At 38.7% G+C, this 22,588-nt stretch overlaps 1 protein-coding gene across 1 annotated transcript; it reads right to left on the bottom strand.

Annotated features, from left to right (window-relative positions):
• Window position 1: 1 nt before the first annotated feature.
• LOC306771428 (cilia- and flagella-associated protein 337) lies at window positions 2-22,345 on the bottom strand (the record flags this gene model as incomplete). Its single annotated transcript, XM_079260593.1, has 16 exons — window positions 2-125; window positions 10,247-10,458; window positions 10,538-10,686; window positions 11,311-11,450; window positions 13,622-13,806; window positions 16,584-16,733; window positions 16,873-17,340; window positions 17,446-17,637; window positions 18,289-18,477; window positions 18,682-18,819; window positions 18,912-18,958; window positions 19,043-19,214; window positions 19,282-19,404; window positions 20,668-20,814; window positions 20,974-21,199; window positions 22,275-22,345. The coding sequence occupies 16 exons, from the start codon at window positions 22,343-22,345 to the stop codon at window positions 2-4; spliced, it is 2,733 nt and encodes a 910-aa protein (XP_079116719.1).
• Between the last annotated feature and the right edge of the window lie 243 nt (window positions 22,346-22,588).

The following is a 22,588-nucleotide window of genomic DNA, read 5'->3' as shown; positions in this document are numbered from 1 at the left end:
CTCACTTTCTCTTCTCCTCCTCCTCCCCCGCCTCCTCTTCTTTTAGCAGCAACTGAAGAAGGAGCTGAGCTGAGAGTGAACATGTGTTAGCAGTAGCCACTGACAGTTTGGCTGCTTCCAGGGACCTGCTGCACAGAGGAGGAGCAAATGTGTATTTATCGAGTGAACACTGTGGGTGTGTACGTCAAAGTATGTACACAAGCATCAAATCACAGGTTAGCAGATTGAGAGAGAATGTAATCAGGGTGAAGAGACACTCACACACTCAGAGAGGTAACCAAAGTCCATAGAAGGAGGAGGAAGAGGTGAACACAATGCTCTTCTTATCACAGCAAATCTGAAAGAAACTGTCCGTTGGCAAGTCCGCTCTGATGCAATGTGTGTGTGTCTGTGTGTGTGTGATCAAGCCCAGTTTTCATTGTTATGTGCAGAGGTTGGCTCCCTTCCTCTTGTTTTCTCTGGCAGAATGATTGCAAGTATGTCTTTGCAGATTTACAGGTGTTTGTGTAGAAACTTGTTAAGCTGGCAGGAGTGCACGACTTGCCTTGATGTTCTTTCTGTTCCCCCCGGGAATCTTGTCATCTTCTTGCCTCCTGCTTGCTTTTCCTTCTTCAGTCCCCTTTCTCTTCTCCTCCAGCTTCATCAAATCTTCTTTCCCTCTGCTGCCATCCCATGCTTCTTATCATCCCTGCATTAAACTTTCATCCTCTTTGCTCCGTTCTCATCTTTTCTAGCCCTCTCCTTCTCTTTTGCCTCACTTGCACAGATCTCCAGTCTGTCTTGCTCCAGGCAAAAAATTCCCAGCTGCACTTTCCTTCCTGCTGCAGTTCCCACACATGAATCCCTTACTTTTTTCCCTGTCACGCTGATACTCATAGGAGCACACAGACTAAAAGGCTGCAGCGGAGCTAAAGAAAAAATAGTTCTTGCACAACTTCAGATGAGGAAACGCAGCCAAAAATAGCATTTCCCAATGTATTACAGGTCACTTTTTCATAAGCAAATCCCCACCAGATACCTGCAAAAAAAAAAGATCATTGGTGCCCATGTCTTTTCTTGCAGCTCTTTTGTGAAGAAATGGAATTTTCACAGGGTATTTCGTAGCCTGATTCTGTTGTTATTGTGGTGTTTTTGAACATCTGTCATCTCCTTGGGTGTGTGTGAGTGAGTGTGTTTGGAGCTCTGACAGAATTACGTGTCAATGGGAATAGTTCTTCAGGGTGTTTTACCATCTCCGAAGAGAAAACAGGCTGAGTGAAGATGTCGCTGATGATGGAAAGTAGTGAGAAGTAGCATTAACCGCCCATTTATTCAGTGGCATGGGAGTCTCTGATTTGTCTACATGCCCACAGGCAAAGTGGGAGACTGCCATCTAATTTTATGTTTTTAATTCTCTGTAAACCACAACTACAAAAACAATTACATCAAGATCAGTTTTCCACTTTAAGTTTCTACTGGTTTGTAATCCTTCTCAAAAGAAAAAAAAAAAAAAAAAAAAGCTTTTACATGAGGCTTTATTTTGTTTGTTATCTACTCTACAAAAATGGTTAAAATGACTTTTTTTTCTCAAATGTAATCCAATAATATGATACCACTGGCTCAAATGAGACCTGACAAGATAAGCCTGACAAATAAAAATATAATTTGATGGAATTTAATAATGTATTGGTGACTTAATGATCTGTGATGGGCCAAGAAGCTGTCTGATTAACTTGGTTTGTTCCAGCTGTGTCAGATTGCATTTATACTGGAAAAAAACAAACTGAAGTCTCTGCTTCCTCCCCCACTTAAACATCCAGATCAGCACTTAGAATAACCCAGTTCTTTAAGGATGAGAAAGAACATGAGGGAAAAAAAAAGTTTCAAAAATCAAATATCTAAGGACAACATATAAAAGTAGGGCACTGAGTCCTGCGTCAACAGTCTGTGGGGTTTAGCAGAGCTGTGATGATAAGTACAGACTGGTTTTTGCTTAGACTGGTTGGAATAGCTCTGTAATGTATTCAGGAGAAGTCAAATCATACTTTAACAAACAAGCTTTAACAAATCAGTTTATCTAATAGAAGTTAAAAAAGTTTTTGAAATTATATTGACATAGCTAAGCATTAAGGACAACAATGTAGGGGCTGCAGTAAAATGAGTGTTTTTTTGCAGATTATTTCTTTGATGTAACAATGTTTTTTGGAAATATATTGTTGGAAATCATTCTGATTTAACTTTCAAATGGTGCCATGTTTATTAAAAATGCATTTGGAGGATGAGCAGCACAGTTTGTTACATGAACAAACTGCTTGTTCTATGAACTGTAGTTTGGTGCTAAACTCAAATGCATTTTCTTTACAAATGTGGGACCATTGGGGTGGCAGTAGCTCAGGTGGTTCAAATCCCACTCCCCCAGTCAATCTGCAAGACACTTCACTCTCCTTCCCTCCAGTGTTTGCATTGCTGGTTAATGAAGGTGACTGAATGTTCTGTGGTGGTGGATGTTGGTAGTGCAGACTGGCTGCAATGTTTCTGTCAGTTTCGGCCATGTTAGCTGTGGCTTCACAAGTTTTTGCCACCAGCAAGAATGATGGTGGTGTGAATGACTGATGGGTTCAAGGGTATCAAATTTATTGTCCAGAAACGTCATCACAAGAAAGAAACAACAGACCAAACCAAAAAAGTACTTACTTTTCATGACAATTTCATTTCATGTTCAGAGCTAATTTGTAGCTTCCTTTTCTGTTTTCTTAAGCAAAGGCTAAACTGGAACATCCTTAATGTTAAATATCAGTCGAATTTACAGTAACTAACCATGCAGGTTAATAAGACGACTGGTTACAACGTACAGTGTTTTTCTTCTAAGGTAACACAACCACAGGGTTGTCACATTTATATTGTGCAGGATACAACACACACAGGGAGAAGCACTGAAAATGCCATTTGTTTTTTGTTCAATTTTTATCACTTTTATTCAGTGGCAGTGATGTAGGCTACAGAAACAGCTGTTTGTAATGTAAATCCCTATATATAAATATATATATATATATATATATATATATATATAAAGAATGTTTCACAAGTCATACAATATAAACACAGTGGGGAAAAACTGTCCTTCATTTGACATTTACAGGTAAATTCCTCAACTCTAAAAAATATAACATAAAATAAAAACCAAACTATTACTGGGCTAGCTATAAATCCACATTTTCAATTATTCTGCTCAACTAAAATAATTGTTAATGTCTTAAATGTGAAATATCAAGACTATTGCTAGAGATGCACTAAATTTAGGGAAAATCTGTGTGGAGTGAAAAAAAAAAAGCTGAAAGCAAGAGGAAGACCTGGTGGAGAAAAATATAATTCTTGATGTGACTGTGTATTACATTCTCATGCTGAGTGAAAACTCACCCAATATAACATCAATATAACATACACAGACGGACATTTTCAATTTACAGTTTTGGGAAAACGTCATATACTGAAAGGGAATTTAGAAAAACAAAGATAATGTGAGAATCTTCGTCTTTGTGCTTTAAGCTTCATGCTGCCAGTCAGATTCTGATACCAAACTGTGTGGATTCTGGATAAATCCTCTTGGAGAATGAACACATTTATTTAAAGAAACATGAAAACCTGAACTTTTAATGAAAAAAAAGTAGATTTTTGTCAGTGAAGGTCAGTTTATCCCCCAAGTGCTCAGTGAACTCACAGCTACAGGAAAGATTGATTTCACTACTGCACACTCTGGCTGTAAACACACATTATCAAAATGAGGAGGCTTTCAGAAGAAAGGGAAACAGAGGGTGGAACATCAGACAGTGGGTGATAAAATATACAATAATCAACAGATGACACAAAAAAAGAGGAAAAAACAGGTTTTCTCATCAGATGAATCTCAAATAGAATGGCTGCATTTGTTTCTTTTCCTGTTCACCTCTCTCATTATCCCCTCCCATCAGTCATATTTTCTGGATAAGTTTGGTCCTACTGTGGGGTGTTGCAGCCACAGCTCTGGAACTGAAGCAGCAAGCTGCTCTGTCACATTCCTTTACGATTGATTTAGCTTTATTTAGCCCAGTATGTGCTTCCCAGTATTTTTATGCTAACTACTGTTGGATGTTCACAAATCTAGACCAGATAGTCACATGACCAGAAAGAGAGGGAGAGAGAGAAAAAAGTGTCTACTTGAATATCAGAGGGATGATTAGAAACTATTGCAGCAAAAGACATATCAGCATAATTTTACAATGACAGGATAATGGTATGCTGACAGAAATGTTCAAATATAGGTGCATTATACTGGTAGGGAAAGGTTCACTACATCAACATACAAATACCACTTACACAATCATTTCTATTTAGAGTTAGCCCACGTTGCTCACCATGTTGAACCACTTTTCTTGGATGTCCACGTAATTTCAATTCCCCGCCACCGGACATTGAAACAGAATCCAAATGTGGGATTTGACTTGGCCATTCCAACCCTCCATTTCCCTCTTCTGAGCCATTCTGCAGTGGATAGGTTAGTGTGCTTAGCACCATCATCATTCTGTTAAAAAGTCCACTCTCAGTTCAGTTTCAGTTTTTTAGGCCTAACACTGCCTTCAAGAACGTTTTAATATGATCAATGACAGAAAGCTGCTCCAAATCTTATATTTCGACTTTTATGCTTTACAGCTTGCCTCAGAATATTTGTTTGTCTTGAGCCAAATGTGTCGATTATTACTGTAGCTTTGCTCAGGAACAATAATGACTATGATTACCTAATGCAAATAAGATTAGCAAACTTTAGATGGTTTATACTTTGATGACTGCTCACTCAAAGTATGACTTTATTTGAGTAAAGGTAAACGTTATTCAAAGGAAATTATTGGTGGATGTGCATGTTAGTCATATATTTTAATTATATGGATGAAATTGCTGGTCAAATGTAGGTGTGCATATGTTTCATGAAATTAAAAGACAATATCTATAAATATATGCAGATATGACAACACAGGTTATGTAAGCTTAATGCCAGCAAAGGGAAAATCAGGAAGAAATTTACCAGTATGACCTGCATATGTTGATGAGTTGAAAACAGTCAGTCAGCTGCATCTCTGTGGTTTGAGCTGTTGAAAAGACGCCTCTTCTGATGATTCATGACTGCTGTCTGGCAAACGTCGTCACACACATACTGACACACACAGACGGATCCACAGAGGTGAGAACGGCAAATCACAGTTTTCATCAAATGCTGACTGTGTCTTTTGAAGGTTACCATGGGTTGCTGTGGTTGCTCATGATCACTTTCTGCAGAGCTCGAGGAGGAAGCTGAAGTGGATAAAAAGAGAAAAAAATAAGTGAATAAATGTGTGTGTCTGTCTGTGTCCACCGAAGTGTGGTTGCACAGAAAGCACAGCTAATTGTTTAGCTTGGCAAGTTCTGATTAACAAGCAGACACTAGGAGGAAAGTGTCGGAAATTTCTTGCATATACACTCACACACTTAAAAAAATTGAGGCAGAACGATGCCCAAATGTTCCAGAGCTGAGCTTCAAACTTGAGAAGAGAAAAATGTGAGGAATGCTTTGACTATTCCCTTCATAAAGTGGTGAAATTGGACATGATTGAATCAGAGTATCAGGTGTGATTACCTTGGAAGGCAGTCCTGACCTGCACCATTTAACCTTTCTTTACATTATATTCCCCAGCAGCAACTACACACCCATATCTGAGCGTAGGAAGGTTCAGATGAAAATGATAACTATTGGTAGGGACATTCCCAGTGAACATACATGTGTTGGGGACAGGAATGGACCACAGAGAATCTAATTGAGTGAGTCTGCAGGACATAAAAACAGCTGTCTGCACTGAATGGTTACCTTCAGAACAACATTCCTGCAGCGAAGTTTGACCCTTGCTGTTGGGGTCAGATACTTGACTTTTGGCCTCACAGAATCTGAGTTTGTCACATTCAGTCCTCTCCAACGTGGCCTCTCTGAGGTTGTTCGGCTGCTTCCTGAGGGCATCAGAACCAAATAATGCAATCTTTGCAAGAAACAGCATTGTTTAAAAAAAAAACAAGTTTCACAAACTTCATTTATTTAAAACCTCTGAAACTAGATTGTTGTAGCTCATATCTGTGATTTCATGCTTTTCATTAAACTGGAATTCTAACTTGCATCTTTGTTGATTTTTTTTTTTTTTTAAAGTACAAAGATCTGAAAGTTGCCATGTTTTGGCTTAAGTTAGAAATTACACAGATTTCTAACTTAAAATCAGTACTGGGGAGCTACATAACTGACAGAAAGGAAATTAAGCTGCATGTTTTCATTATCACCCTTTTCTTCAAAGATTCAGACTTCAAGGTTACATTGTCCGTGAATAATCACATAGATTTTTACTGAATAAATCTTTCAGTATGCCCTTAATTTTCAGACCACAGAAACCTACATCGAGCTCATCATTATGCTTCCCAGTGGGTTTCCTTTTATTTGAATACACTTTTCACCTCCCTAAACAAAATATTCCAGACAGATTTCCTCTTTATGGTCCAGGTTGTCTTAACGTGCATCAGAAACACCATTGAGCATAAAATTAAAGACTTAGCAAAGCAAAAAGTTAGAATCTTTTTCTTTCTTTTCTTGGAGAAAATGTTCAAAAGATTTACGTTGTGTAAGCTATGATTTTATTTAACAAACCAATAGTCCTTGTTTTATTAAACTACTGGTATAATTTACCTGTGATGGACTGGTGACCCATCCAATTCAATTCAATTCAACTTTATTTATATAGCGTCAAATCACGGCAATGCCATCTCAAGACGCTTTACAGACAGAGGGGAAAACATAATGAAGGCCAATTCATAACAGCCTATATAAGGAAACCAACAGATTGAGTTGAGTCCAACTCAATCTCCCATCCTGAGCAAGCACACTGGCAACAGTGGGAAGGAAAAAACTCCCTTTTAACAGGAAGGAAACCTCCGGCAGAACCCAGCTCAGGACAGGCAGCCATCTGCCTCTGCTGTGTGGGGGGAAGAGGACAGAAAGACAACAGACAACAGGAACTGCTACTCCCGGCCAGGGAGACCTGCTGAGACAGGAGACATACATGTTAATGATGCAACACTGTTATGGGGGGGGATAAAGAGAAAAAGAAAGAAGCTCAGTGTATCAGGAAATGTCCCTCAGCAGTCTAAACCTATAGCAGCATAACTAAGGGATGCTAACCATCCCTAGCTATAGGACTTATCAAAAAGATAAGTCTTCAGCCTAGTCTTAAAGGTGGGGAGGGTGTCTGCTTCCCTAACACTAACTGGGAGCTTATTCCATAAGAGAGGGGCCTGATAACCAAAGGCTCTGCCTCCTGCTCGGCTCTTTGAGACTCTAGGAACCACAAGTAAGCCTGCAGTCTGCGAACGAAGTACTCTACTTGGTATATAAGGAACAATGAGGTCTTTGATATATAGTGGTGCCTGGTTGTGGAGGGCTTTATATGTAAGGAGAAGGATTTTAAATTCTATTCTAGATTCAACAGGCAGCCAATGAAGAGAGGCTAAAACTGGAGAAATATGATCTCTCATGCTGGTTCTGGTCAGGACTCTGGCTGCAGAATTCTGGATCAGCTGAAGGCTTTTCAGGGCATATTTAGGACAGCCCAGTAATAGAGAGTTACAGTAATCTAGTCTCGAAGTAACAAAAGCGTGAACCAGTTTTTCTGCATCACTCCGAGACAGAATGTCCCTAATTTTGGCTATATTACGTAAATGAAAGAAGGCTGTTTTAGTAACCTGCTCAATATGTGGGCCAAAGGACAGGTCAGGGTCAAATATTACTCCAAGGTTTCTCACTGTAGCACTGGAAGCTAAAGTAATGCCATCCAGGTTCATTACAAAACTGGAAAATTTAGCTCTGAGTGTTTCAGATCCAACGAGAATTACTTCAGTCTTATCCTTTGTCTGGGGCCATAAGAAGGTCATTAGTAACTTTCACCAATGCTGTCTCAGTACTATGATGAGCTCTAAATCCTGACTGAAACTCCTCGCATAAATTATTTCTGCTCAGGTGGGCATGTAGCTGAGCTGAAACTATTTTCTCCAGAATTTTGGACATAAACGGGAGATTAGATATAGGTCTATAATTTGCTATCACCTCTGGATCCAGAGATTGCTTTTTAAGTAAAGGCTTGATTACAGCAGTTTTAAATGATTGTGGTACATATCCTGTCACTAAAGACATATTGATAAGATTTAGTAGTGATGTATTAATTAAAGGGAAAATGTCCTTAAAGAGGCTCGTTGGGAGAGGGTCTAAGATACAGGTGGATGGTTTAGATGAAGCTATTATTTTAGTTAATTCAGAGGGTTGGACAGGACAGAAACTATTTAGACACAAGTCAGATCCTGGTTCTAAGGATGCTTCGGAGACCACAACAGGCTCAACATTATAGGTAGAAGGAAGAGTATTGTCAATTTGATCTCTAATAGTGTCAATTTTATTCCTGAAAAAATACATGAAATCATCACAGCTAAGTGAGAAAGGAATACATGGCTCCACAGCGCTCCGGCTCCTAGTAAGCCTAGCTACAGTGCTGAAAAGAAACCGAGGGTTGTTTTTGTTTTCCTCTATCAATGATGAATAATAAGCTGTTCTTGCCATACGTAAGGCTTTTTTGTATACGCTTAAACTTTCTTTCCAGGTTAAGTGAGACTCCTCTAGTCCTGATGAACGCCATCTGTTTTCCAAACGCCTTGATGCCTGTTTTAGAGCTCGAAGCTGGGAATTAAACCAGGGAGCCTTCATAATCTTACCTAATTTCTTCTTCTTTAGGGGAGCAACATTATCCAAGGTTGTACGCATTGAAGCTGTTATAGTATCAGCATGTTGATCAATCTGAGCAGGAGTAAGGCTTAAAGGGGGACTCTCGGTCATGCTAACACATGGTAGATGTGAAAAAATTGATTCAATTGATTGTTTAAATTTTGTAATATTATTGTCTGATAAACATCTACTATAGTAGAATTTATTTTTGGTCAGTGAGTAATCAAATAAAGTGAATTCAAAGGTTAATAAGAAGTGATCGGACAAGACAGGGTTTTGAGGAAATACTTTGAGCCTATCAGTCTCAATACCATATGTTAGAACAAGATCAAGAGTGTGACCATGAGAGTGAGTGGCTCCATTGACATTTTGTGAAAACCCAATTGAGTTTAGAATAGAGCTAAAGGAAATGTTTAAACTATCATTTTCAACGTCAACATGAATATTAAAATCACCTATTACAATGACTTTATCAGTACTCAACACTAACTCAGACAAGAGATCAGAGAATTCGGTCAGAAACTCGGAGTAAGGTCCAGGTGGGCGATACACTAATGCTAAAAGGAGCGGTTTCTCTGAATTCCATTTTGGATGAGATAAATTTAATGTCAGGAATTCAAAGGATTTATAGTTAGTTTTGTGCTTAGGATTAAATTAAAAATTCTGACTTAAAAATAGCTGCAACACCTCCTCCTCTGCCTGTAGTTCTAGGAATGTGAAAGTTTAAATAGTTAGCTGGCGTAGCTTCATTAATACTAACATAATCCTCTTGCTGTAACCAGGTTTCCGTAAGACAGAATAAATCAATGTGGTGATCACCTATCAAGTCATTGACTAATAAAGACTTATTTGGGAGGGATCTAATATTCAGTAGGCCACACTTTATTGTCTTATTTTCAGATTTTATTAGATCCATTGTTTTTATTTTTATGAGGTTTTCACGATTAACCCCAGAAGTGTTTTTGTGTTGTTTAATTCTTACTGCTGGGAAGTTGTATAAGGTCGGAATGGGGTTTTGGGTGGGCGGCGGCAGGTGGGAAGCTGCAGAAAAGTGTGTAGGACTACAATTCTGCCTCCTGGTCCCAACCCTGAGTTGTCAATTTAGCTGACTAATAAAAGAGTCCATATTGCTAGATAAGAGAGCGGCTCCATCCAACGTGGGATGGATGCCATCTCTCCTAATAAGACCAGGCTTTCCCCAAAAAGCACTCCAATTATCTATAAAACCCAGAATGGAGGGGATTAAGTGGGAACAGAAAATGCATGAATGGGGGAAATGATCTACTACTATTTAAGGAGACAAATAACAAAAAATCTGTCACATAAATTCAAACATAATTATTTTATGTATGTATGTGAGATGGCTCTTTCCATAATCAATCTTTTTCCAATTTTTCTACCACTTTAAGTAAACTGATAAGTTTTATTACAATTGAAACCAGTCGTTTTCCTCACCTGGAGAAAGTAGCTGGATCAGTAATATTCCACAACACTTCCTGTCCAAAATAACCCACGTGACAGCCGTCCTTAGACCACAGCCCAGCAAAACCATCATCTGATGCTGTGAGGATGAAATGTCTGCCAGCTATCTCCAGGACTTCTACACATACCAGCGGCCTTTTATGAGATCTCCAACACTGCAGCAGGGGAGGTCGTTCACAAGTAGACTGTATGGAAACAGAACCTAATCAATATTTGGGGGTGTTATAATGTACAGTTTGGTTTTATTTTCATTTACCAGCTTACTTCATGTTGGGTGTCTAGTGCATACATAGAAATGTCCCAGATCTGAAGGCAGCCTGTTGTGTCACCCGAGACCAGGATGTTGTTTTTAGTCTGATCTGAGCTCAGGGTGAGCACATATTCTCCTGGCCGGTCTGGTGCATAGAACTGACCTGGCAAAAAGGCACAGAAACCAAACAGGGCTCATGTGATTGTTTTTAGCTATCCTCTGAAGTATTCTCTGACATTTAACAGTTGCTTGTTCACTTTGAGTTGCACACAAGCAATCCCGATTTTGTGACAATTTCAAGAGTCCTGAAATGACAGATATGAGACAAAACTTCTATACTTTACCACTCTCTTTTATATCACATGTCTTCTTGTTCTGTCATGATCTGGAATTCCTATCTGCTGAAAAAATATACAGACCTATATAGACGCGCAATGGCGCAGCGGTTCACGTACACATGCACAAACACACCCATGCAAGCTCGTACACATATGCAGCGGTCACAGCGCTTGAATCCCACACCACTAAACACAGATGGGATCTGGAAAGAGACATAGTTGTGGCCTGCCAGGAATGGTACCGGCGGGAGGCCAAGACAACAGTTCAGCCTAACTGCTTGTGCTTGTGCTGTATGTTAATCCATCTTATAGGCGGAGGATCATTAAAGCTACCAGCTGCTTGTCAACTGTTCATACAGTATGATTATTATTCTAACTTGATTCCCCTGCTGCAACTATTTCTTTTAAAATTAATGAACATAAAGCCCATTTTCCTAATAGTCACTCACCATAGTTATGTTTGTCTCCAGTGATGCTCCAAAAGCACAGACGACCAGCCTGTGATGACACCAGGACACCCTTGTTTCTTAACTTTCTGTTTCCCGCTCGATACTGAAGGAACAGGAGGCTGTCCACAGGGAGTGCCACACTAGATGCACACATGCAGAAAGAGATGAAAAAAAAATATGAATGGGTGTACCCACTAGAGATTTCGTTCAGACAAAATTGGTAACCACCAAATTTCAGCTAGAACTGGAAAATTGTGCTTACAGACTTGCAATACAAACATGGTTATCTAACTAAGGTTCTTTGATGCCAAAAAAAAAGTCACTATACAGAAAATGATGCTTAGTTTTAACATTGTATACCTGACAAAAACCAATACTTTGCTTGCACACCTGATGATACCATTATTGCTATTTTCTAGGTTGCATTATTTGTCTGATTGCTTGAGGTCAGGTATCTTTCTGAAACAATCCTCCACCAAGCCAGTATCGTATTTCACAGTTTTCTAAGGCAGTAATTCAGATCTGCAGTTTTTATCTTCAAACCTCATCACTACACTAAGTTTTTTTAAATTGATTCTGCACAATCCCACATAAACAGACACACAAAAACAAATAGTTATGCAAACATAATTTGGCATTCTCTCAGGAGGAATAAACAGCATATAATGAATTAGAATTTCTTGCAGGTGTTAAAAGTATGACCTTTGTCCCTTTAGTCTGCATGACTTCTCGCTGGAAAAATAATTTAAAGTAAACTTTAAATTGTATTCAATTAAAACACTACAAACCTTTAGAACTTATTTTTGCTTTCTCATTTCTAGTTTGAATATAATTAATGACTGATAAAAAACTGACATGAATATGATGAGGGGCTAAAAAAAATAAAGTTAAATTTTGTGGATCTTAAATGTCTTAACCCTCTATGGCATGACTTTTTATTTCATGAGGAAAAAAATATTCCACCCTAGTTTGGGAGCTTGGGGGAGTCCTTATAATATATCAGTCAGAAAATCTGTGCCCCCCCTGCCCCCCCACCAGATTTTGGTTTGTTGCCTCAGGGCAACAACATGCTATGAGGGTACTAAAATGCCATGGTTTTTTTTATATTATTTAATTAGTGGAATGAAGAACAAAAAAGAAATAAATCCTTTAGAAAAAGTTTTATTTCAACATCAATAATTGCAACAACTTTCATTTAAACAAATTGCCACAAATGATTTATCAATTAGTGCATCAGAGATTATCTGCAGTGTGTGTTTGTTTCTGTATGTGTGCTCTTGTGTGGTACTGTGTTTCTCTTTTGTACAAAGCAGAGTCTGTGTCACTCTGTATGGAACTTCTTGAAGCAGTTGCTGGTGGATGTGAAACAGAGGTGGCCATCCCATTTTTGGCACTTGGCTTTAGGTGTACCTATGCATCCTGGTACCTTGCATCTCCCTTCCTTTTCATCCATTACCATCCAGTGGGCTGTGGCATCCAGACGCACATCATGGACCGGAATAGGTGTAGTGGGTCTTCTTCACCTCTTTTCCTCGTACTCCGCAGCAGTTGTGGAACTGGGACGACCTTTCTTACGCTCCAGACTATGTTGTGTATATATATATATATATATATATATATATATATATATATATATATATATATATATAAACATGTCAAAAAGTTAGATTCATCTTACCTTCTTCTGGCAGTGTGTCGACTGTGTTCCCAAAATGGACTGTTTCACCCCAAAATAAAAGGTCAAAGCCACACCCAGCTCAAATTTCATTGGTCTCAAACTTATCATGAGACTTTTTATGTGATGTTTTGAATTGAAAAATTTAGAGGGGCGGTGTGTGGGCCAAAATAGTGGTTTGTTGCCTGAGGGCAACACCATGCCATAGAGGGTTAAAGTCATGAATAAAGAGTGTTAGGATGCAGTGATACTGTATGATGAGCTTTCTGTGCCAAGGACTGTAGGCAGGTACTGGTCACTGGAATAAGATAAGATAATCTTTTCACTTTATTGCCATGATCAACCAACACTAATAAAGCAGGATGCATACAGGAAGTGTTTGACACACTGTTTTTCCAAGATTTGCCTCTGTTCTACTAAATCTAATCAGAGGCATCAAAAGTATGCAGGATGAGCTAATCCCATGATCAAAGCTATTGATGGATAACAGTTTAATCATGCAAACACTTAAGACATGCTGAGTTTGATCAGATGTGGTCAGTGTTATCTATGATTAATGAAAAGCCTTTGAACATACAGTATTAACTGATCTTATATAAAGAATCAGCCTATCTAAACCTGCTGGCATCCTCTTACCGTTCCTGTGTTTCCCTCTGAAGGTGCAAAATCTTTCCTTTAGTCTCCATTCTCCAGATAATGATCTCTCCATCATAACTTGCTGTTGCGACAACTCCCAAAGAGGAGCACTGACACACGGCCAAGATGTCTGATTTGTGAACACTACTGGACTTCCAAGAATTGTCAGCTCTCACTTTCAAGTCCTGGAGGCACAGCACAGATTTCATTATTAAGGAAAAAAGAAATAAACATTATATTCAGGTGTTGTTAGATGTAACAGTTTACAAGGGAGAATCCTTGTGTTGTGAAGCATTTGTGGTTCTGAAAAATAAAAGGAATTGTTTGTGTTGCCCTGTGGAACGCAGCTCCGTTTCCTCCTCCAGTGTGCTGATTTTGTTTACACCTCTGGGCTCCCATACTGTGGTGAGCTCTTTATGATGGACCATCTGGAAGCTCAGCAGGTGGACATTAAAAATACTGTTGCACATGTCTTTGATCTCAGCAGGTACATGTACAAATCTGTCATTTATACCATTTGCTGATGTCAAGTCATTCTTTATTTAAAAGAAGAAAAGAACAGACTGATGGGGAAGCATAAAATACTGCATGTTTCTGTCCTCTTTAAGGAATGAATACGACCACAGAGCAGATTGTTGTGACAGTTTAAGTGGTAAAAGAAGGAAACACAAAAATCTGAGCTATGAAACCATAGACAGCATTTTCTGACTTTAATATATAATGATGTGCCAGTAAAAATAAAGGTATGTTTCTGCCCACGTACTGAGAAGACAAGGATTTGTCAAGAGTAAATGGAACAATGTGAGGTTTTACTAAAAAGTGTGAACTGATTGGAGATGAAGGATATGGGTTTGGCATAACTCTTGGAAAAAATATCTCTTCAGAGGCTTAAATTGTCAGCATTCTTTAGAAAAACACTGTTTTGAGTTTGTACTGGATTTGCCGCTGTGGGGGCAGCTGTTTATGTGGGGCTCGTCTCTCTTTCAACATGCGGGGCAGAACTTGTAAAATAGTAAAAATATCTGCAATTATGGCTGGAGACTTATTTTAACATCCTGACTAAGAATACAGTGTTATACTGACAATAACTGCGACATTAATAAAATATTGATATGTCATCGCCATATACATTTATACAAAATCCAATCATCAATCAGTCATTAAAGTGGCTCTTTTATGAACATTTAAGTTTAATTTATTTTAATATGCAAGTCCAGAGGGGAAAGAAATAATCATGCATTGTTCTCAAAACTCTTCATTCATTTTGTTTTGATCCTCTCAAATCAGCCTCTGCCAGAAAAAATCTAATAGAGAAAACTCCACCCTGTATCCTGCCTGCGGGCTGCGTCTGATTGGTCAACTGCGAGGAGTAATTATACTGAGCAGTGATGGTGGGTGTGGCTTTCTTCTCATGAACGTGCACAACCTAAAGAAGATGACCAATCACTGAGTCTCTCCCCCAGGACATCACTAAAGTTTGGATGTAGAAAAAACTCTCTACAACTCTACAACTGAACTTATAATGTGCTGGAAAATTCAAATGTGTTTAGGTGATAAAAACAGCGCCACTCATATTTCTGATGAGTATTCAACACTTTAACACTGTAGAAAGCTCAGAAAACTAAAGAAAAAGCATAATAGAGCCCCTTTTCAAAAGCTTCTGTAGAATATTTTAATCAGAACAATCTAGTTTTGGCCAATGGGAGGTCCTTTGTGCCCTCAATTCAACATTTTGACTCCCTCTTTGTAAATATGAAGGTTAAGCAAAATTATATAGGAGCTCTAACGCACCCTGTTCACTTTCTTTCTTGTAACTTGCGCTGTCTCCTGCTACCCTGACACTTCATTTTGTCTATGATGCAACAAACTACCTCTTTCATTTTTCATTCAGTTTATCAGTCTGATTTTCATTCTCATTTAAGTTCACTTGTGCTGTCATTCGCCTTCCAGACCATGACTAGCATCAAAGTTTAAACACCACACTTAATTCTATTTCTTTGAACATCAAATTTTATACTGTTGTTCAACAATAGATTTACTTTAACTATCATTTGAACTTTCCTTTCAGAAACAATTATTCTTTCTTTTTCCAAATATGTAGCTAGCACTGATGAATGAAAAAAAAATCCTTCACATTTAACATATTTAACACATTTAACACATGTACCATGCATAACAAAGTTAATATTCTCATGATAACGGCTTGATTATTTTGGAAAGTGAGAAAACTATAAAGCTCTTACAACATTAAGGGAGCAATTCCAGTAACACCACTTAATGAAATCTGGAATATATTCTGACTTCAACTGATTCTAACATTATGTACTGTGACAATGTAAGTGAGTTAATTCCAGTGATGACCAGTAAGGCTTTACATTGTTAAACTGGTTGAAAATACACCCCTATAAGACATGAAAATAGACCTGCTTTTTGAAAACAATATACTCTACATAAATCATTTAAATTAAAATTATCCCCAGATTACCCTTTCATCTTCCATTTCAGAAAGATTTACAAGGCTTTTGGTACAAAACCAGCAGTTAATATAATCTGAGTGAAAAGTGACAATGTGTAAATGTAAATGGCCGCCTGCCTATTTATCACTGTGTTTGACCATTGACCTGCTCATGCCGGAGCTTGCCTGTAGCCAAGCGGTGGCTGGGATGGGCTCCAAAACCCTGAACTGAATGCTGCAGACATTTAGCATGAATTGATGAATAAATATATATTTTCTTGTTTTGCAAACCTGAGTCACTTTACTATATTGCAGCAATATACAAGCAAACTCCCAGTGATGATACGTTTTAGTAACATGTGCACCACAGCACATGCCATGCTGATTCCATTCACACCTGCGGTGAAGCAGACATATTCTTCAGCCATCTCTGCTCCATGATGCTTTTATTTTAAAAAAATCCAAGTGAAAGCAGTGAATTATTCTTCAAAACATCCTTGATTTTACCTTGTCTCCTGCAATGTTGTATTGAATGACCTGCCGGCTCCACCCCACAGCAAGAAGCTGGTTGTCGTGGAGACAGGCCAGTCCAGTAACCTCCGAGTTCGTGACAGGTTCCAACTTGTGCAAATTAAGGCCATTAAGTAAATTCCATACCTGCTCAAAAGGAGTCAACACACATTTTTGCATATTTAATACTGATTTGAACTCTTTCAGAGATGTGAAGCAAACAATGGTGCAACAAATGCTCAATACTCCTGTAGATGTTGTCAGTAATAAGATGCAGTATTAAAACCTTAATAGTGCCATTACGAGCCCCAGTGACCAGCCTTCTGTGGGAGGAGTCCAGCTCCATGCAGGTGAGTGTCTCCTCTCCGTGTGCATTTACAATAAGGAGACGTCTCCTTCCTGTCTCCACATCCCACAGAGACAAAGATGAGTCGACGTGTCCGGTCACCACCTGGTGAAGAGTGGGGTTGAACAGAGCACACGAGAGTGATGGGGTGCAATGAATTCCAAATTCCCTTCCTTCATCTGTTAACCAACCACCTCCTCCTCTTCTTGTTTCAGCCAGAGTGAGGTATGCCAGGTAGTCTTTGCAGGCCACCACTAAATGAGGCTGTGTCTCCTCAGGAAGAGGGGGGCTCAGCAACAGGAATGGGAAGTTCCCATGCTCTGGGATACGACCTGGCTGCAAGCATGGAAAATGTAAGTGAAGAGTTTTCAAGCAGAGATGTGCAGAGATGTCCCAAATTCGCAGCTCCTGACAAGAAAATACACAACAGATGAATTAATTACAACTTAGGTGGAAGTTTAGTTTTAACCCCAACGTTGTGACAGCACCTTTCTTATGAATGTAAAGACTCACAGAATCTCTGGAGTAGCTGAGAAGCTGCCTGACAGGTTGGTAGATTACAACATCTAACACAGTGGCACGGTGGCCAAGCAGTGTACCTACAGGACTGGAGGTCACGTACCGCGTCCACAACCTTACTGTTTGGTCACTGCCTCCTGTGACCAACAACTGTAGAGATGAATTGTAGTCAAAACACTTAACACCCTGAAATGAGACAAAAAAAGACCAAAATAGAGAGGATGATGCTTTGTTTAGATGGATGTACAAACAAAATGCAGTGTAATGGGTCTGCCTCTTTACAGTACCAGTCAACTTAACCAGTCTTGCAAGTTTTCAGTGAGGGAGTTTTTACGAGCGGCGACAGTGTTAAAATGTTCAGACAGTAAACTGGAGTATAAACTTGTGTTTATTTAGGCTTCCCACCCACTTTAATAATGTCTAGTGGATCAGCCTTACTCACTTCTTAACAGTAAAACCACCTGCCACTGCATGCTGAAAACCACAAAAACTACAAGTAAGCAACAAGATTCCAAATATTTCTAAAGATACTCCTGTTCTGTTGCAAGCCAACTCAAGGCCATATAAATCATTTTCTACAACAGATTTAAATTGTGTAACTTTGCATGCTCTTTCAGGTCAGTGTCACCCAGACCTCATTGACATCCATGTGACTAATAATCAGTTCAGTGCACTCTCTGATAAAAGGCTGATAAAAAGTCCTTTTAGACCACAAAGTGTCCTGTCAAGTCCTTTCAGGTTTTATGTGTTTCTATCAATGCAACAGTTGTAACCACTATAGCCAATTACCCCAAAGATGCATCCATGCATCTGTTACTTACTAAAAATGGAAGTTACCTGCTTTAATTTCCACACGTGAGGTTCCTGCTTTAGCGACATATTGATAAAGACTACAGATGTGGTGTCACTCTCTGATGAAGTCATGATGACGTTAGTACCATGATCAAACATCACTCTGTTGATCGCTTCCTGGTGGATTTTGGGAATGTGATGGTAGGAGACCATGTCGCCATGTTCATCAAGGTCCTTTCAAAAACACAGTTGAAAAGATAAATTAAAGTGTTGTAAGAAATGTGTGTAATTAACAGCTGCATCACAGTTATTCTTTCTTTGTTCCTTATACAAAGACTTCCAGAGACTTTGTTGCATGGGTGGATGTATCTTGGCAGATACATCCACCCATGCAACAATCGGAAAATGGGTTTGAGGAGTACTGGAGGTCAAGCCTACTGGGAAAAAGATCCTTTGTGGGCTGTTTTCTTTTTTGGATGGATTCTTGAAAAGGCCTTTTGACGTGTTCAGAAACCACAGCAGGTGGACTCCTCCTTTTTCATCTCCCAGGAGCAGCAGAGGAGGTTGATCTGGGCACTTTAAGGGAAAAAAAAACAACCAAACTTAGACTGAATTATTTACTTGTCAAAGTGTAGGTGTTATTTTTTTTAAGTAAATAATGGTCCTACCTGCACATCATGCCAGTAACAAAGAGCAGTTGGGACGTTACGAAGTCCTGAACAAAGCATGAAGTTAATTATTATTGTGACATTTTTAATTGTAAACATTCAAGTTTAAATGAAGATTATAAGCAACATACCAAAGAGATGGACATCCTCAGTTAGACTGCTCAGAGAGATGTTGACAAAGTGTAAATCTCTGCAGTCAGTTGTAATGGCAACCCTGTGGATGTTGCTCATGTACACAGCATCAGTGGTCCAGCCTCTGAACCTCCTCGTGTTGGCGACTTCCTCTGCTGGGTCTCCAGCAAGCTGGTTTAAATACAAATGTGCGTGTGTTGAGAAGCCTTTGTGAATGTGAAAGCAGCAACATACTCACCATTAAAGTTCTGAGGATGTGTAGGTTGCTGCTCCAGACAGTTATCTGACCACCCTTACTGACACTAATATAACGGAGTGGAGGAGGATGGGAAACTGCGATGACACGGATAGTTGGCTCCCGCTGCAAGATGTGGTATGGATCATGCAGAATGATTAATCTTTCATTAATATACCATCACAATTTGTTCTTCTTTCCTATCAGAGAGTTTCTTCTGTCAAACAGTCAAACAATAAGCAATAATAAGCCGTGTGGAATCTTTGAAATTTCATAGTTCTTAGAGCAACAAATCCTCAGACAAGCCCCTTCTTACTTCCTAAATCTTGCTACAGAGAAACTCTTTAATCTAAGCTAACATGCTACAACCGGGCTTACATTAATATACCACATTAACAAGCAATTCCTATATTTTAAAATCTTCCTGATCTTCCTGATTCAATCATGCTTCAAATAAAATATCAAATGTTAGCCAGTGGTCTTTAGGAATTTCAGATAATTTGCTAATGTAGGATTTTATTCACCAAGTAACTATAGTTTGCATCTTTGTATGTTTGAAGCTACAGAGCTAGGCTGAGGCCAGAATGGAGGCTTGTGGAAGGTACAGACCACCCCTCACATCTGGATCCCCGCTGGTGTCAGCCTAAGAATAGACAGTCAAACATTTAGTGTAAACTGAGCTTTACCTTGACAAACCCTCAATGCCCAAGTGTTACTGAATGCAGTATATAATGTAACATACATCTTGCTCCACATCAAAATACAACATTCTTGATCATAACAAGACTCTATAAAACATCATCTCACAAACTGCCTACATGCTAGATAATATTTGTCTGTTAAAACTAGTTATATTTTATGAAGAGGATGCAAAATTTATAAAATCACTAAATGTGATGACGAATGATGAAATGTGATGATGAAATTAGAAGGTAAGTAATACTGAATAAACACTGATAAACTTTGTGATTCAGCTTAAAGCTAGTTTAGTTAGTGAAGTCTGCTGGTCACTAGCAGTAAGTGTTAGTGACTTACAGTCAGTGCAATACTGACTGAATTTGGCCACTAAGCTAACTGTGGCACATTTACAGAAGTGTCTATTAATATAAAATGTCTAACAATAATAAACCAACTGCCTCTGTTTGTACCTGTCATGTGACTAATTATTTGTAGTTTATTCAACTTTCTTTCCTTTGCAGAAACGTCATATTCAAGGTGCTTAGATTATTTCCTTCCAATTTCTGCCTTTTCCTTCTTATATTTTTTCTTCTTAATTTTCATTCTATACCACGGACGCATTAGTTTAGATGAACTGGGTACAATTTTACCCACATTATGGTAAAAATTGTATGCTGTTTTTCAATAAAGGTTTTGTTTGACAATATTTACCTTGTTGTGAGAGCAGTGTCTGAACTGAGGCTGGGCGTCCAGCAGAGCGGCTGTAGGAATGAAGGCACGTTGTCTTTCAGTGTACTCCAGAAGCAAGTAGGAGCACAGCTGTTGCCACCTTATTTGTCCGGTGCAGCTGATATCTACCTTTGTATGAAAACACAAAGAAACCCTTCATCTGGTTTTTATACCATGTTGACTTTATACCAGAACTATACTATGGGACTCTGTATTGTTATCCCTCTGTTGTATTTAATGTAAATTGCTGGTCGGAGACTTAAAAAGACTAATCTCCATTTTCTTTACCTCACTGAAGAATCTCTCGGCCCATGAGTCATCAATATTTGGACCAATCACAGACCTCAATATCTCCTGAAATTCTTTCAGCTTTATTCCAGTCTCTTCATTTCTGCTTTTTAGCCTGTTTGCCTGGGTCACTTTTCCAGCTTTTGGGCCAATGAATGCTTTTCTCAGGAGGTGCAGGTGCTCTGGGTTGAGTTTCTCAGCAGGACTGGTACCACAAGCTGGATCACTGACAGTAACACAATATTAAAAAGAAAATGTAATTGCAGAAATTGAATAATTTGCCAACATACAGTATGTACTCATATTTAGAGACAATTACATGTCAAAGCACCATCTTCTTTTTTTTTTTTTTTTTTTTTTTTTTTTTAGTTTTAGTCTCTTTTAATTGTTCAATAAGGCCACCAAGTATCTGATGTCTGTCAAAAGAATGTTTGTTGAATGAATGTAGAGCCCCCATGTGGCAACACAGCCACAATACGCCTCTGACTTAAATGAAATGACAAAAGTTTTTTTGTTTTTTGTGGTTTTTTATTTTAGTGAAAGGAATTACTAATGAAGGATTAAGACAGAATTGGGGGGGTGTGCTAGGCAAAATGAGAGTGTTGTTTCTCACACAGATCACTCTGTGTGGGCCTGTTGCCCAGGGAAACCATAGACATGAACAATAAGTCACATGTCCCACGGTGCAAATTCTTTTTCCCAGGTCTTTCAGGACATGGATGAGAAGTCCTTTACATCATTTCTCACATTCAGCCAGAGAAGCCATAAAGTAATTAAGTAATAAATGGAAAGTAATTTGCTAAAAAGGGACTTTTAAGAGGTGGCTGCATCTGAGAGAGTTTGGGTAAAGTTATGTGGGGTAAGAAGAGAAAGTGGTTAAATTTAGAAAATTTGTCATTTTAAATGTTATTTGAAAAATTAATGCTAATTTAAACTACATGGTGACTTTAATGTTAATTATACAATATAATACATGCAGTTTAATTCTCTTTGACTTGGAAGACTTTTCTAGAAGTTTCTGAATTTCTTCTGTTTGGTGGAGTGGATATATGGAGAGTGAATGAACACAAAAACTACAAATTCTTTACTTAATGGGATTTAATGGAAGGATGATGAGATGAGATGAGCTGAGATGAGCTGAGATGAGATGAGATGAGATGATGCCCCATTTCCACTCAGTATTTACTCGTATCCAGTAATGATGATTGTTTGAAAATTTTCAATAAATTACTGTATTTAAATGTCTGCTAAACAATAAGAATCATAGCGAGAGAAAGGTTTAATGTTGTTATAAAACTTACCAAAACCTGCTGTGTGGCACCTCCTTCTCATAAAGCCTCCACAGGTTCTGCTTGTTTCTCCTGGCATCCATGATGATAAGCTGGATCTGATGTCCCCAGAGTCTGGACCCCTTTTAAAATATCCTAATTTTATGATCTTTGGGTCAGTATCTGAATCGATGTGGTAAGAAAATGCCGCAGCCAGTTCTGCTCTTAAGATATGAGGCCAGTGTGAGATCCTCACTGCTTTAAACCAGCTCATGCAGAGCCTTTGCCCCCCTCCCATCCTCTGTCTCGTCATGCAAACCTCAAACAAAGCTTGTCCTCAGACAGGA

The sequence above is a fragment of the Telmatherina bonti genome (genome assembly GCF_933228915.1).
Source record: "Telmatherina bonti genome assembly, chromosome: 21".
NCBI lineage: Eukaryota > Metazoa > Chordata > Actinopteri > Atheriniformes > Telmatherinidae > Telmatherina > Telmatherina bonti.
The sequence above is the reverse complement of the archived record's forward strand: the minus strand, read 5'-3'. Positions and strand labels throughout refer to the sequence as shown.